The sequence below is a fragment of the Bubalus kerabau genome, chromosome 8 (genome assembly GCF_029407905.1).
Source record: "Bubalus kerabau isolate K-KA32 ecotype Philippines breed swamp buffalo chromosome 8, PCC_UOA_SB_1v2, whole genome shotgun sequence".
Taxonomy (NCBI): Eukaryota; Metazoa; Chordata; class Mammalia; order Artiodactyla; family Bovidae; genus Bubalus; species Bubalus kerabau.
Window position 1 is genome coordinate 97,732,668 of NC_073631.1, and position 18,143 is coordinate 97,750,810.

At 38.3% G+C, this 18,143-nt stretch overlaps 1 protein-coding gene across 6 annotated transcripts in view; it reads right to left on the reverse strand.

Moving 5' to 3' along the window:
* Nucleotides 1-18,143, reverse strand: part of COPG2 (COPI coat complex subunit gamma 2) — a 201,219-nt gene that overhangs the window by 144,766 nt on the left and 38,310 nt on the right. For all 6 annotated transcript variants that reach the window (XM_055590924.1, XM_055590925.1, XM_055590926.1 and 3 more), the window contains 4 exons: nucleotides 16,629-16,704; nucleotides 14,783-14,875; nucleotides 13,714-13,800; nucleotides 12,270-12,427 (listed from right to left, as the gene is read on the reverse strand). In XM_055590924.1, the coding sequence (XP_055446899.1) occupies nucleotides 12,270-12,427; nucleotides 13,714-13,800; nucleotides 14,783-14,875; nucleotides 16,629-16,704 (414 nt within the window). The remainder of the gene's footprint in view (nucleotides 1-12,269; nucleotides 12,428-13,713; nucleotides 13,801-14,782; nucleotides 14,876-16,628; nucleotides 16,705-18,143) is intronic.

Below are 18,143 nucleotides of genomic sequence, written 5' to 3' on the forward strand. Positions count from 1 at the left end.
GCTGCGTTGCTTCAGTCGTGTCCAACTGTGTGCGACCCCATAGACGGCAGCCCACCAGGCTCCCCCGTCCCTGGGATTCTCCAGGCAAGAACACTGGAGTGGGCTGCTATTTCCTTCTCCAATGCAGGAAAGTGAAAAGTGAAAGGGAAGTCGCTCAGTCGTGTCCGACTCCTTGCGACCCCATGGACTGCAGCCCACCAGGCTCCTCCATCCATGGGATTTTCCAGGCAGGAGTACTGGAGTGGGGTGCCACTGCCTTCTCCAAGATCAAATGGGTAGTCTGTTTTGACCTTTTTTTATTTCTGTGGCATGAGATGTAATGTCTGCCACTTATTTTTTCTGCATCTCACCCCTGATCACAACAGTGAGTGGTAGGTGCTTTGGTACCTAACGTTTGAAAATCTCACATCTCAAGGGTCATAATCCCTCTCTTGGGATGAGAAAAATGGTCCTGATAGATGTCTGTACATTGTTCTAGAATAAAAGGGCAACGTGGAGCTCAGAGCACTAGTACTGCTCCAGCGCATGAGTTTTGCCCAATAAATTTTACTCCAGTAGGTCAGGTATGAGTTTTGCTTGGAAATTCGTACTCACCTGCATAAAAATTGTTATAGCAAAGTGGGCATCAAGTCCGATATCTACTGTGGCTTTCTGGAAGTGGATCAAAGGATGAGAGGTCAAAGACTCGTTTTGGCAGCATGACCAGTCATTGGCATGGCTGGTCTCCTTAGAGAAAAGTCCCAATAAATGAAAAATCTGAGGAATAAGATTGCCCAGGTTAGAACCTGATTGTTATTAATGGTCTTGGTGGGAGTGTTCCAGGAAGAGGAAAACTCAACTGAGGGGAAAGCTAAACAATCCCTGATAAAATTATACACACACACACAGAAAATATAAATAAGGATACAAAACTAGAGCTGGAAACACTACTGCAAATGAATACAAAAAGGGGATTTGTTCTACCATATACCTACACTATTAGAAAGCTGTGATGATAAGGCAATGTTTGCTGGTACAGGGACACAAATATAGAGCAGTGGAGAACAGGAACTGAGAAACAGACCAATGCATACAAGGATGCCTATTTCATGGCAAAGCTGATATTGCATAGCAGTGAGTATAGACAGGTATTTCAACAAATGGTGCTGGAACTACTGGGTATCTATATGGGGAAAAAAGACTGCTATCTTATACGAGTCAATCCTAAAGGAAATCAATCCTAAATATTCATTGGAAGGTCTGATGCTGAAGCTCCAATACTTTGGCTACTTGAGGCAAAGAGCTGAAACTCATTAGAAAAGACCCTGATGCTGGGACAGATTGAAGCAGGAGGAGAAGGGGATAACAGAGGACAAGATGGTTGGATGGCATCACTGACTCAATGGACATGAGTTTAAGCAAGCTCCGGGAGCTGGCGAAGGACAGGGAAGCCTGGCATGCTGCAGTCCATGACCTACTAAACAACAACAATCTCATACCATATCCAAAAAACAATTTCAGGTAGATTACAGACCTAAAATATGAAAGTTAAAACTATAATGCTTATAGAAAACAGTACAGATGATACAGTTCAGAACTTGGGGTAGAAAACATTTCTTGATTAAGACACCCAAAATATCACTCCAAAAGTAAAAGAGTGACATTATATTTAAGAACATTCTGTTCATTAAGATATCAAGAAAGGAACAGACAAACTTGAGTGCGAAAAACTATTTGCAACATATAAAACCAACAAAGGATTCACATCTAGAATGCAGAAGACCGAGAAATCAATAAGGATAAAGTGGATAACCCAAATTCCTTCCCCCAAAATTGGGGCAAAATACCAAAAGGTATTTAAATAGAAAGAATATCCAAATGGCTAATTAATACAGAAAAAGGTTTTCAAACTCATTAGTAATTAGGAAATTACAACTTAAAACTACAATGATTTGTCAAGGATGCCAAGACAATTTAATGGAAAAGGAACAGTCTTTCACCAAATGGTGTTGTGTGCTCATGCTCAGTGGTGTCCAGCTGTTTGCAACTCCATGGACAGCAGCCTGCCAGGCTCCTCAGTCCATGGGATTTCCAAGGCAAGAACACTGGCATGGACTGCCACTTCCTTCTCCAAAATGGTGCTGAGACAACTGCAAACTCATACTGCAATTGGATATCCACATGAAAATGATGAAACTGAGCCCCTACTTCACATCACACAAAAAATATCTCAAAATGGATCAAAGATCAAAATGTGTACAAGATAAAACTCTCAGAAGAAAGAAGCAAAAGTGTGAATCTTTGTGACCTTGGATTAGACAATGGTTTAGGTAAAATAACAAAAGCACAAGCAACCAAAACACCACACACATTAGTCTTGATCAAAGGACACTATCAGGAAATTGAAAAGACCACAGAATGGGAGGAAACACTTGCAAATTATGTGTGTAATAAAGTTCTAGTATCCAAAATATATTTAACAACTACCACAAATAAAAGATAAATAACCCATTCTTATAATAAGAAAAGGATTTGAAAAGACCTTTCTCCAGAAAAGATACAGAAATGCCCAAAAAGCCACATGAAAAGATGCTCAAACTTGTTAGGGAAATAAAGCCTTTCTTGCCATCAAACCAAGAATTTCTTCATACAGTTTTTTTCAATAAAACTTTTCCAATGGGGGAAAAAAAATCCCACACTGATATACCTCTTCATACCTACTATGGCATGTATAATTTCAAAAGACAGATGATAATAAGTGTTGGTTAGGATGTGAAGTCAAGAGTCTTCACACATTGCTGTCAAGAATGCAAATGGTGCAACCACTTTGTAAAACAGTTTGGCATTCCTCAAAAAGTTAAACATAGTTCCATTAAGACCTGGGGATTCTACTCACAGGTAAATGTCCAAAGAACTGAAAACATGTCCACATAAAAAAATTATGAATAACTGCTAATAGTGGTATTATTCATAAAAGTCAAAGAGTGGAAACAACCCAAATGTCCATCAACAGATGAATGAAAATAAAATATGGTAGAGCCACCCAGTGGAATACTAGTCAGTCATAAAAAGAATGAAGTACTGATACCTCTACAACATAAATGAACCCTGAAAACATTATTGTGTGTTCAGTCACTCAGTGGTATCCAACTCTTTACAACCCCATGAACTGTATAGCCTTCCAGGCTCCTCTGTCCATGGGATTTTCCAGGCAAGAAAGAATACTGGAGTGGGCTGCCATTTCCTCCAGGGATCTTCCGGGCCCAGGGATTGAACCCACATCTCCCAAATCACCTGAATTGCAAGCGTATTCTTTACTGCTGAGCCAAAGAAACCAACAACTAAAGACCACATACTGTTTGATTGCATTTATATGAAATGTCCAGAACAGGCAAATCCATCGAGATGGGAAGCAGATTAATGTTTTCCAGGGCTTGAGCGGAGGGCAGTATAGGGAATGGGACTGTTAATGGGTTGTGGGTTTCTTTTTAAGGTGGTAAATGTGTTCTGGAGTTAGTGGTAGTGGTTATACAACTTTGTGAACATACTATAAAGACCACTGAATTATATACTTTAAAAAGGTGAATTTTATGACATGTGCGTTATATGTCAATAAAAAAATATATAGATTAGTAAAATTATATTAGGAAAATTAAAAAAATTTGACAGTATCAAGCCTCCAGAAATCTCACACTGCTGGCTAGAATATAAATCGGTACAATCACTTTGAAAAAAGCCCAACTTACCTAGTAAAGAGATGTATACCCAATGATCTAGCAATTCTATTCCTAGATGTATACCCTATAGAAATGCATGCTTACATACAAAGAGATAAAACTATGGTAATGAAACCATAGTGTGGTATTAGGTACAGAGATGCTGTTTATAGCCATTTCATTATTAATAAGTGCTCAAAACAGAAAACAATCCAAATGCCCATTAATAGAAGAATGAATATAAATAAATTGGGAAGTATTCAATCAAGGAAATATAAAATATAATTAAAATGAACAGCACTATTAAGACACTGCTCCACTGCTGCCCTGCATGCAATCCAGCTGAGAGAAACCTGAAGTACAACTATGGGTCAAATTATCTTTACATAAAATTTAGAACCTTTTCTTTATTCTTGATGCTAAAAAAAATTCAGTTAGAATGTACTTGCCTGTGTTTATCTTTGTCTGTCATTCTACCAACATTTGGTGCTTTTTTTTATTTTGTTTTTTAACTCTAAAGACTATTTCTTTGTACAGGCCTGAGAAATTATTACCCATTTTTAAAAGTTAATTTTGTATTTTATTATAACAAAAATATAGAAAAATACATGAAGTAACTATTGTGGACTGAATGCTTGCATTCCCCTATCCCTCCCACCAAATTCATATATTGAAGCCCTAACCTACAGTGTGACCTATCTGGAGAAGGGGCCTCCAAGAAATAATTAACGTTAAATGAGGTCATAAGTGTGGGGTCCTGATCTGGCAGGATTAAAATCTTTAAAGAGACAACAGAGAGCACTTCAGCTCCCACTCCTGCTCTCTCGCTCACTCGCTCTCTCCCTCCACAGGCACCAAAGGAAGATCATGTGAGCACACACTGAGAAGGTAGCCAGCTACAACCCAAGTGAAAGCTCCCACTGGACATCAACCCTACTGGTACTGGTATTCTGATCTTTGATTTCCTAGCCCCCAGGGCTGTGAGAAAATAACTTTCTGCTGTGTTAGTCTCCTAGTCTGTGGTATTTTGTTTGGCAGCCCTAGAAAACCCAACACAGTATCCACCTTGAAGATGCCCCAGTGAATGTTTCCTGGGGTTCAATCCCTTGTGTTGTCCCCACTCACATTGAATAGAGCTGACCTTTTTTATCCAACAAAATGCTGCAGAAATGTTGGGATGTGTTTTCAAAGACAAGGTCATAAAAATGATTGTGACTTCCACTTTGCACTCTCTTGTACCACCTGCTCTGAGGGAAGCAATCCTTAATATTATGAGGACATTCAAGCAGCAATATGGAGATGTCTACCCAACAAGGAACTGAGGCGTTCTGCCAACAGTCTGCTTGAAGGTACCAGTCATGTGTGTGAGATACCTGAAAGCAGATTTTTCAGCTTCTGTCAAGCCTTCAAATGACTGCAACTCTCGCCAATATCTTAAATGCATCCTCACAAAAGACCTCAAGCAGAAACCACTCAGCTAAAATACTCCCAAATCCCTGGCCTACAGAAATTGTGTGGGGAAAATAATTGTTTCTTATCCTTTTAATCTGATTAAGTTTTATAGTAATCTGTTACACCTGACACATAATTAAATCATAGGTAAATTATTAAAAAACTATCTGCAGGTCATAAATGAATTATAACAAATCTATTAATTTGTTACATTATTTCAAACACTTCAGAAGCCACCTACTTGCCACCTTCCAAGCAGTACTATGCTGATGCCCTAAAGATAAACACTATCTTACCTTGTAATACCATAGATTAGTTGTGCCAGCTAAATCTGAAATTAACTTATATAGAACTCTACAGAATGTATTTGTTTGTATGTGACTTCTTTGAGATTTATCCATGTGGTCACATTTATCAATGGTTGTTGCTGTTGTTCAGTCAGTCATGTCCGACTCTTTGCAACCCCATGGACTGCAGCATGGTGGGCTTCCCTGACTTTCACTATCTCCCAGAGTTTGCTCAAACTCATGTCCACTGAATAACCATGACAATTTTTTCATCTCTATTATTGTACATATACTATTGACTATATGTTGTTGTTCTTCAGTCAGTGATGTTCAACTCTTTGCGACCCCACGGACTGCAGCACACCAGGCTTCCCTGAGCTTTGCCATCTCCTGGAGCTTGCTCAAATTCATGTCCACTGGTTGGTGATGCCATCCAACCATCTTGTCTTCTGTCGTCCCCTTCTCCTCCTGCCTTCGACTTTCCCAGCATCAGGGTTTTTTCCCCAGTGAGTCAGCTCTTCACATCAGGTGGCCAAAGTACTGGAGCTTCATCATCAGTCCTTCAAATGAATATTCAGGGTTGATTTCCTTTAGGATTGACTGGTTTGATCTTGTAGTCCAATGGACTCTCAAGAGTCTTCTCCAACACCACGGTTCAAAGCTTCAATTCTTTAGTGCTCAGCCTTTTTTATGGTCCAGCTTTCACATCTGTACATGACTACTGGAAAGACCATAGCTTTGACTAGACGGACCTTTGTTGGCAAAGTAATGTCTCTGCTTTTTAATATGCTGTCTAGGTTGGTCATAGCTTTTCCTCCAAGAAACAAGTGTCTTAATTTCACGGCGGCAGTCATCATCTATAGTGATTTTGGAGCCCAAGAAAATAAAGTCTCTCACTGTTTCCATCGTTTCCTCATCTATTTGTCATGAAGTGATAGAACCAGATGTCATGATCGTAGTTTTTTGAATGCTGAGTTTTAAGCCAGCTTCTTCATTCTCCTCTTTCTCCTTCATCAAGAGGCTCTTTAGTTCCTCTTCGCTTTCTGCCATAAGGGTGATGTCATCTGCACATCTGAAGTTATTGATATTTTTCCTGACAATCTTGATTCCAGCTTGAGAATCATCCAGCCCAGGATTTTGCATGATGTACTCTGCATATATGTTAAATAAGCAGGGTGACAATATACAGCTTTGATGTACTCCTTTCCCAATCTGGAACCAGTCCAGTTCTAACTGTTCCTTCTTGACCTACATACAGGTTTCTCAGGAGGCAGGTAAGCTTGTATTCCCATCTCTTTAATAATTTTCCACATTTTGTTGTGACCCACACAATCAAAGACTTTAATATAGTCAGTGAAGCAGAAGTAGATGTTTTCTAGATTTCCCCAGCTCTCTCTATGATCCAACCAATGCTGACAACTTGATCTCTGGTTCCTCTGCCTTTTCTAAATCCAGCTTGTACATCTGGAGGTTCTCCAGATACATGAACGGAGGTTCTCCGTTCATGTACTGCTGAAGCCTAGCTTGGAGAATTTTGAGCATGAACTTGCTAGAATGTGAAGTGAGAGCAATTGTGCAGTAGTTTGAACATTCTTTGGCATTGCCCTTCTTTGGGATTGGAATGAAAATTGATCTTTTCCAGTCCTGTGGCGACTCCTGAGGTTTCCAAATTTGCTAACATATTGAGTGCAGCACATTAATAGCATCATCTTTTAGGATTTGAAATAGCTCAACTGGAATTCCATCACCTCCACTAGCTTTGTTTGTAGTGATGCTTCCTAAGGCCTACTTGACTTCGCACTCCAGGAAGTCTGTTTCTAGGTGAGTGATCACACCATCATGGTTATCTGGGTCATAAAGATTATTTTGTATAGTTATTTTGTGTATTCTTGCCATCTCTTCTTAATATCTTCTGCTTGTTAGGTTAATATAATTTCTGTCCTTTATTGTGCCCATCTTTGCATGAAATGTTCCCTTGGTACCTCTAATTTTCTTGAAGAGATCTCTAGTCTTTTCTGTTCTATTGTTTTCCTCTATTTCTCTGCATTGTTCACTTTGGAAGGCTTTCTTATCTCTCCATGCTATTCTCTGAAACTCTGCATTCAGCTGGGTATCACTTTTTCTCCTTTGCCTTTTGCTTCTCTTCCTTTCTTAGCTATTTGTAAGGACTTCTCAGACAACCATTTTGCTTTTTTGCATTTCTTTTTCTTGGGGATGATTTTATAAATATACCAAATTTTATTTTTTGATTAAAGCATTAATGAATGTTTGACTTACTTCCATTTGGGGGCTATTATGAAAAAGCACATTTGGGATGTCTTTTGATACAAAAATGCATGCATTTCTGTTTGGTATTTAAAAGAAGTCAATTGAAATTCTGATCAAGGATTCAGTGAATCAGTGGATCAAAGAAGATGTGGTATCTTCACAGTATTGAATATTCTAAGACTTGATATATCCCTCTACTTATTCAAGTCATACTTGTTAAATAACATTTTATAATCTTGTGTAGAAATACACAAAGTTTTTGGTACATTTATTCCTAAGGATCTGATTTTTACTAAAATGATACCTACCATCTTTTCAAAATTGTTTCATATTGACTAGCTGCTGGTATGTAGAAACAAAACTGATTTTGGATATTAGCCTATCCAGTAATTCTGGTAAACTCATATCAATTCTAACAGATAATATATAGATTATTTCACATTTTCTATATGCACAATCATGTTGTAAACAAAGATAATTTCATGTCCCCTTTCAAATCTTTATATATTTTTCTTAACTTATTGTACCAAGTAGGACTTTCCAGTAAAATGTTACTTAAAAAACAGGATAAGCAGGCATCCTAGTCTCATTCATAATCTTAAGGGGAAAGTCTTTCATATTTCACCAATAAATACTAGTGTATTGGAGACTTTTGGAGGGTATGTTTATCATAATAATAATGTTCCTATTATTTGCTTTGAAAAGAGATTTTTTTTTGGCCACACCTTGCGCTGTGCTTAGTCACACAGTCCTATCCGCCTTTTTGCAACCCTATGGACTGCTGCCAGCCAGGCTCCCCTGTCCATAGAATTCTCCAGGCAAGAATACTGGAGTGGGTTGCCATGCCCTTCCCCAGGGGATCTTCCCAACCCAGGGATAGAACGCATGTCTCCTGCATTGCAGGAGGCTTCTTTACAGTCTGAGCCATCAGGGAAGCCGTCAGACCTCAGTTCCTCCTCCGCAGGATCTCAGTTCCCTGATCAGGTATTGAACCCATGCCTCAGCAGTGAAAGTGCCAAGTCCTAACCATGGAACTGTCAGGAAATTCTTGAAAAGAGAGATTTAATTACAAATTGCCATTGAATTTTATCAACTGCTTTTTTAGCATCTGTTAAGATGTAAAGATTTTTACCCTTTATTCTTTAGATGAGGAATATTATGTCAATTATTGACTGTTAGATCAATCTTGTACTTCCAGAAGAAATGCATACTGGCAAATACTTGTTCATTATTTCTTCAAGCATCTGTTTTGCTCCATTCTCTCATATCTCCCTCTAGAATTCCAATTATGTATCAAGTGGTAGGCCACCTGATACTATTCTATTGTTCTCTGAAGCTCTGTTTATTTTTCTTTAATCTGTTTTCTTTCTAGGCTCCAAATTACTTTTTACAGCAGTATCTTCCAGTTCACTAACTCTAATACTTTCACTCTTCTCAGTGATCTCTAGCTTTGTGTTAGGCCACCCCGCAAATTATCCCTTTCAGTTATTGTACTTGTAGCGGGCAGAACGGTTTCCCAAAGATGTCCATGCTTTCCTCCATGGAATCTGTGAATATATTACCTTACACAACAGAGACCAACCCCTGGCTGACAGCCAGCAAGGAAAGAGAGACCTATAATCTACGACTGCAAAGAAATGAATCTGGCCAACAACCTTAATGAGATTGAAAGTGGATTCTTCAGTAAGCAACAGCACCCTGCCAACATTTTAACTTTAACCCATGAGACTGATGTCTAACCTACAGAACTATGAAATTATGGGTGTTGTGATCACACCTGTGGTAATCTGTTATGGCAGCAATAAAACACTAATACAGATTTTGGTACCTGGAAGTGAGGTGCTGCAACAACAAATACCTAAAATTGTGGGACTGTTTCTGGAACCAGATAATGGGTAGAGGCTACAAGAATTCTAGTGAACATAATGAAGAAAATCTAAATGCCTTGAACAAACTATTAACAGAAATGTGGTCTCAAAGAAGAGCCAGTGAAGGTTCATAAACTGCTTGTAGAAAGCTGGTCCTGGAGGATCAGAAGAAACTTGTTATTATAAACTGGAGTAAGATGGATCCTTGTTATGTACTTACAGAGAGCTTAGTGAAACTGTGTCCTGCAAGTTCTGTGGAAAGCAGAATTTATAAACAAACTTGGATACTGACTTGAGGAAATGTCCAAGGAAACTGGTGAAGGTATGACCTGGTTTCCTCTTGCTTACAGTAAAATGTGAGATGACCAATTTAACCAGTGAACAGCAGCCTTGACTTGTACCCATGACCTGTAGACTGCCTATGGACTTCCTTTTCTACAGTCTATCCTACTGGTTTTTGGACTTGCTTAGCAAGGTCTAAAACTGTTTATGCTGTTTATTCCATGTTAAAAAAAAAAAAAAGTGTTTAAAAAAAAAGGAAAAAAAAAACAGAAACCTCTTGATATTTTTAACTCCTATCAGTTCTGCTTCTCTGGTTGAACTCTGATATAGAACTTTTAAGTTCTTAAAAAAATTTTTTTAGCTTTTTTAGTTTCCATGTCCTCTATTCATTCACTGTAATTATTTTGCACTAAAGTCTTTAATAACAAATTTACAATTGATGCTTTAATTTTATCTGCTAATTGTAATATCTGGGCCACATCAGGCCCAATTTCTATTGATTGCTTTTTCTCAGCTACTCACATTTTCCAAAATCCTTGCACTTCTAGTAATTTTATTTACTTTCAAATTTATTACTATATACAGACAATTGTGAATGATAAAATGCAAAGACTTTTAATCTAAGATGTTTCTGGAGCAGGCAGTTAACTTAGCTGGGAGAAAACTCTAAACATCATCTCCTCCACAGTGTGTTGCAACTGAATTCTCCATTCAGTTCTTTCAGCTGATAGCTACTGCTTTATGCCAGGTCTACTAGTCTTCTCCTGTACATGCATAATCAGAGGAACTGTACATAGTTCTCCTGTATTTCTCCTATACACAATGATTTGTACAGAGTTGAAAATTTATTTTGAGACTCACTGTATCTATGGCCCCCTTTTCCCCAGGATTTCCACCCTAAATTTCCATCATTCTTCTAATTTCAAGCTGTTCTGACCCCACTGTCTACTTAGTAAATACTATGGCTTTCTGGGTTCCCACATATAAAAATTGTGGCATGCCCTCAGAGACCAGCCAGATATATGCAAATTGTACCCCGTATTGTTTCTGTCTTTCAGGCATCCATTTCCCTTCAGTTTTTACCTGCTTTTCACCACTCACCAGTAGTTTCAAATAGTGTGGGGTTTTTGTTTCAGGGAAGCATGCTGCTGCTCCTGTTTAGTCACTAAGTTGAGTCCGTCTCTTTAGTTACAGGCACCAGGCTCCTCCATCCATATTCCCAGGCAAGAATACTGGAGTGGGTTGCCATTTCCTTCTCCATGGGATCTTCCCAATCCAAGGATCAAACCTGCATCTCCTGGTTGACATGCAGGTTCTTTACCATTAAGCCACCTAATGATATAATCATTATTTGCATGAGGGCTAATATAACCAAGCTACTCTACCATTACTGAGAGCAGGAAGCTCAACAGAATATTTTTTCTAACATTCCATTTTATGTTCTCTGTTGACATTTACATCTCCTAGTTTTTTTAGTGATTACTCAAGAGATTACAATACTTATCCTTATATTATCACTATCTACCATCAGATAGTATAACACTACTTCATGAACAATATAAGAACCTTGAAGTAAAGTGAAGTGAAGTGGCTCAGTGGTGTCCGAGTCTTTGAGACCCCATGGACAGTAGCCTATCAGGCTCCAACGTCCATGGGATTTTCCAGGCAAGAATATTAGAGTGGGCTGCCATTTCCTTCTCCAGGGGATCTTCCCAACCCAGGGATTGAACCCGGGTCTCCTGCATTGCAGACAGACGCTTTACCATCTGAGCCACCAGGGAAGTCCAATGTGTAATTCTACTAGTCTCCCTCATGTGCTTTAAATGAATAAATTATTTAAATAAATCATTAAATGCAATACTTCAACATTCTCTTTTATAAAAATAAAAAAGAAAAGATTCTTAAGGTCACGTCTAGCTTTCACATTTAATTATTATATAACCTAGGCTAAGTATTTTTTTGTTCAATATCAGTTTGTTATTTATTGTATTATTAGTGGTCATACCCTATTAAGTGCATATACTGGAGCATGTGTGTGCTCAGCAACATCCAACTCTTTGTAACCCCATGGACTATAGCCCACCAGGCTCCTCTGCCCATGGGGCTTTTCAGGCAAGAGTACTAGAATGAGTTGCCATATCCTCCTCTGGGAGATCTTCCTGACTCAAGGATTGAACCTGCATTGCAGGCAGATTATTTACCACTGAGCCAATAGGGAAGCCCATACCAGAGCATACATTAAGGTAAAAATAAAAGTTGTGTTACTAGGAATTCCATGATTTTTTTTCTTAATTTGGAAAACACCAAATCCCTCTGAAAAGTCAGCACTGCCCAAAAAATATTCATAAAGGAAATAAACTCTGAGGCATGTTAACCAGCAAATGGAAAATTACTTAGGTTTAGATGAAAACACTTACCCCTCTTCATTTTCTTTTAGTAAGCGACTGGCAATTCGGATCAACATGCAGTAAGCAAACTGTGATTTGAGACCAGATTTAGTAAATTTATTCAACATCTTAGAAACAGCAAGGCGATCATTCTTTTTAAGGTGATACAAAACTCCCAATGCATGGTACTAAAGAACAAGAAAAAGAATGTAAGACAGAAAGAAGGCTGAATAGGAAGAGGATAAAACTGACATAAAAATGCAATCATACAGAGCTAGGTTTTTAATAAAAATATACCCAACTCTAATGTATACAAAGGGAATTATCTTTTCCATGCTGAATCAAACAAAGGCATGATTGAAAGGATGAGTTTTTAATTTACCCTGTTAATTCAGATTAGGTAAGTATTAAGGGGATGACATACAATCTGAAGACGGCTCTAGCAGATTCAGCGTTGCCCCATCCATCCTTAGGACAAAGGCTCTCAGGTCCAAGGCTTTAACCAGTGTTACAGGTCTTGCTTAGTGGCTTTAAATCATCTGTGGTTATGTTAGTGGTTAATAGATTCATCTCCTAAAGTAGGTTTAAGGCATGTAATTATCATGGCACTTTGTGTAAAAACACAATGATCAGAGTTAGGAGGGTGAGAATGTTTCCCAAGGGTAAAAATGACTACTTTATTTCCTCATAACTGAATATGCTAAGATGAGAAGTAAATGCTGAAATGGAATAAATAAGTACTCTCTCAAACACAAATGGGGTATTTTATACAAAAATTGCCAGTTAAGAATTTAATCTTGTTCCTTTTAATTAAGAATAGCCTAGTGAATATCAAAAGTAGATCCTTCCAACAAAACAGTTTTATGTCTAATATAATCATGGGTTTTGGGTCATGGGTTTTGGGCTTCCCGGGTGGCTCAGTGGTAAAGAATCCACCTGCCAATGCAGGAGACGCAGGAGACATGGGTTCGACCCCTGGGTCAGGAAGATTCCCTGGAGGAAGGCATGGCAACATGCTTCAGTATTCTTTCCTGGAAAATTCCATGGACAGAGGAGCCTGGTAGGCTACAGTCCATAGGGTCACAAAGAGTATGACTTGACTAAGCAACTGAGCACGCAACTCAAACAGTATAATCAAGGCCTGAAAAGCTTGGAATTGAACATCCACCTTCACAAATTAATTTTCAAACAAAGGACTAAAATGAATTATGACCTTTGGAATAAGCATCTTAAATATCACTGAATATAAGAATCTTTCTCAAACATTCTGACAGCTTCTACTCAACACTAGCAGAGTAAATCATAATTAGGGGATACTTACTTGAGAATATGCACAAATAAGCTACTGAATATTAAATTCTTAATATTAGTCTTTAGCTAATACTCATCTGAAGAATCAATAAATTGTCCCTAAAACGTAGGGTTACAGAAAGCTGATCTAGAGATATAAGCTAAGGTGATTCAGTGACAGTACCTGGACCATAATATTATCACTTGAAGCAGCTTCTTGGGCTTCGTTGACCCAGCGCTTAACCACATCATAGCTTATCTTCATCATGTGCTAAATACAGAAAAAATTGACAACAGATCATGCACAGTCACTAGAAGTTTAGAAACGTGAGTTAGTTTTCTTGGAAAATCACTAACAGACATTTCCAGAAAAAAAAAAAAAAAAGAAACAACTTTACAGTGTTACGTGTCTATTTCAGTCTCTGAGACAACGAGTAAACCTGACACACTTGTTCAAGACCCCTGTGCAAAGGCGGCGTGTGTCTGTGGGCTGGGAGAGGTGCATAAAGGGAAGTGATGAGAGGGAAAGGACGGGAAGGGAATGGATAATTAATAAGATGGTACTTAAATAATGTCAACATCAGAGGTTTTACTTCCAGGAAACTCACCTGGAAGAAAAAACAGAGTGCTGTAAAAAAGTAGAGTACCTGCTGTAAAACTTGACCAATTATACTCCAGAACCAGCAACTCTCGTGATTCAGATGATCTAATCCATTCACACATTAGTAACCAATTTTAATCAAATACAATGTGATAGGCTGTCATGAATAAATTTTGTTTTGGTGAAAAAGAGAAAGAAAAGACATTACTAAAACAAAGAGCACTTCCTGGGAGAAAATTTAGTAGCGGGACAGTCGACTTTGGATTGAAGGACACTTGCAGACACAAGGCACCAACAAAAACAGAGGACGAAGAGACAAGAGGCACAAGGGCAGGTCATAAAGGAAGAGTCAAAGAAAGAGACTGACTCTCAGTTTCTTTCCTGACCTTCATCCCACCCTTATCCCCCATCTGTATTATATGTACAACATAACTTTCTGATGACCAAAACCTTTCAAACACATGAAAATTTCATGCTTTTAACTGCCCACTTTAATTGTTCAATGTTCCTTTGTCAGATAAGGCATTCGTATAAAGTAACAGAAATGTATACACATTTTTTAATGTTTCATTTGTGAGAGAATCATAGTGATATTTTGTTTTTGCAACTAGAAACTGTACCATGCATGAGAATCAGCTACTTGTTCACTTACTAAGGAAGATACCAATGCTGAACTCGATACACTGGAGACTTTATCCACAATGGCCTGCTTCATGTATCTCTCAATGGCCTGCAACATTGTTCCCTAAGAACATTCATAAAGAAAAAGGCTGAAGTAAGACATTTTCATGCAAAATTACCACTTCAAAATAATCTACAAACACAAGTCACACATTTGTTTCTGCGCAAATATTCAGAATGTATTAAAAGGCTTATCATATAATAATCAGATCCCAGAGGACAGGACCCAAACAACCAAGTGGCAGCTTCAAGAAGGAACATTTTAGAGTATACATAAGGAAAAGGAATAACTGCTCCACAATGAAATAAATGGTCTCAAAGTGGAGAATCCCAGTTTGGAAATATACAAGTAAAGGCTGAACCTACCAGAGGTATTATAAAAGGAATTCCTAAATGGGGATGCTTTTGAAGTCATTTAGATACCTCTATGTGTAGCGCATATATTGGCTGGTCAAAAAGGTCATTTGAGCTTTTGCACATCTTACAGAAAAACCCAAACAAACTTTTTGGCCAACCTAATATTTTTCATATGGATCTCAGAAAGTTCTATAAATGAATTGTAAACTCTGATTATTTCAAATACATAAGAAATTACATGTGGAATATGCTAATTATATTGCATCCTCAACATGAAATCCTCTGAAAATAAAGTTCTTTTTAACTTACCTGGAAGAAAGTTTAGCCCCGGCAAGGTGGTGTTAAATAAGGATGGTACACACACCAAGCTCAATTACTTAGATGAAGAGAATCTTATTGCTAGCCCTGGCATGGTCAAGTCTTATGCTATCAATTTAATGGTAAAAACAAAAGCAACCACAACAAAGTAATGCACTGAAAAACATTAAACTATTTCTATTACTCCTTCTAGGATCCAGATTTACCATTTAATCCTGCTCAACCTTTGAAACTTGAATGCAAATGTATACATAAAATATACCCGATCATGAATATAGCCAAAATCGTATTCAATTTGCTTGGCAATGCCCAGTCTGCCCTTTATTTTAACCCTTCCTGCAGAGTTCCAAGAATGGGACAGTCTTACATACTCTATAACCTCATTCCTTCTAATACAATAGACTAAGTCAAGGTTAAACACCTGACTTAGATCCAGGTGGACACAAGCCACTGGCTAGCTGACAGCTAGTCAGACTTTCTCCTAAATATTTAAATGAGGAGGCTTGAGCCTCATAAATAATGGATCATAATAGTAAATACCTGGAGATCTTGCTGTTGAGATCCTTACAGCTGTCCTATTTCTAGTTCTGATATCTGGTTGTAAGTTTTACCTCAAATTCTGAGAGATTTGTATTTTGTAATAAAGTTTTTTTTTTAAGCTAAATTTGGGACTTCCCCAGTGGTCCAGTGGTTGAGACTTCACCTTCCAGTAGGTGGGAGGGTCAATTCCTTGGTCAAGGGGTTGAGATTCCACATGCCTCTTGGCCAAAAAAACCAGAACATAAACAACAGAAGCAATGTTGTAACAAACATAATAGACACTTTGAAAATGGTCGACATCAAAAAATTTTTATAAAAATAAAAAAGCTAAATTCAAATGGCTTTTGTTTCCTACAAGCAACGTGCCCTATGACAAAAATTCATGAGAGTAAATATGGAGAGAAATAGACTAATCTAAATAAACAAAAGAAAAAAAAAATCTAGAAGAAAAAAAGCCTGGAGCCACAAAAGCCTTTCTGGTAGTCATGTTTCTCTGCTGCTGCTGAATCACAAAGTCAGACAAGGAATCCTAGTCAATTTACATGGCCACCTGCAGATAAACACAGGTCCCCTTTGATGCCTCAGTAAAGCAAAGAACTTACATCAGTGATTCTGCAGAGAGCCCTGATGGCTGGGCCTCGGTACACATCTTCCTTTCCAGTCATGTCCTTAGTCAGACTGAGAAAAATCAAATTATTACCATAAGATTAAAGTTTTCTCTTTTGTGGAGTCCACCCATACTTAATTCCACTTGTCCCCATAATTATCTTAATGAAACTGTTGATTTAACAAATATTTATTGAGTATCTTCTTTGGATAAACATAAAAATTATTGGATAGAAGACCATTTTAAATCTAAAGAACACAGCAGGGAGCAAAACCAAGTATTTGCCTTCATGGAGCTTACATTCTAGAGGGAAAACAGACATTAGTCACATACACTAAGTACATACATAATTTTAGGTCTATCCATGACTCTGCAATCTCATTCCTTTTTATGACTAAGTAACATTCCATTGTATACTGATTACTGGCATAAAAAACAGACAATGACAGAGAGCCTCATGCTCAAATCCCAAGTTCCCCAAACCTAACTCTTTAAAAGAAACTGACTGATAGCCAAAAGGCACACGAAAAGATGCTCAACATTACTAATTATTAAAGAACTACAAATCAAAACTCACACCAGTTGGAATGGATATCATCAAGAAAATCAACGAACGATAAATGCTGTAGAGGGTGTGGAGAAAAAGGAACTCTATTACACTGCTGGTGGGAATGTAAATTGATATAGTCACTATAGAGAACAGTACAGAGATTCTGTGAAAGTGCAAGTGTTATTTGCTCAGTCGTGTCCACCTCTTGACAACCCCACGGACTGTAGCCCGCCAGACTCCTCTGTCCATGGGATTCTCCAGGCAAGCATACTGCAGTGAGTTGCCATTCCCTTTTCCAGGGGATCTTCCCAACTCAGGAATTGAACCTGGGTCTCCTGCATTGCACATGGGACTCTATAGCATCTGAGCCACCAGGGAAGCCTAAGGAGGTTCCTTAAAAAACTAAAAATAGAACTACTATATGACCCAGCAATCCCCTCCTGGGCATATACTGAGAGAAAACCATAACTCAAAAAGATACATGCACCCCAATGCTCACTGCAGCACTATTTACAATAGCCAGGACACTGAAGCAACCTAGATGGCCATCAACAGAGGAATGAATAAATAAGATATGATGTAAAGTGAAGTTGCTCAGTCATGTCCAAGTCTTTGCAACCCCATGGACTGTAGCCTACCAGGCTACTCCATCCTTGGCAAGAGTACTGGAGTGGGTTGCCATTTCCTCCTCCAGAGGATCTTCCCAACCCAGGGATTGAACCTGGGTCTCCCACATTGCAGGCAGACGCTTTACCATCTCAGCCACCAGGGAAGTCCCAGGGAAGACATGATACATATATACAATGGAACATTACTCAGCCATAAAAAGGAATGAGACTGCAGAGACATGGATAGACCTAGAGACTGTCATTCAGAGATAAGTAAGTCAGAAAGAGAAAAACAAATATTGCATATTAATGCATATATGTAGAATCTAGAAAAATAGTACAGATGAACCTG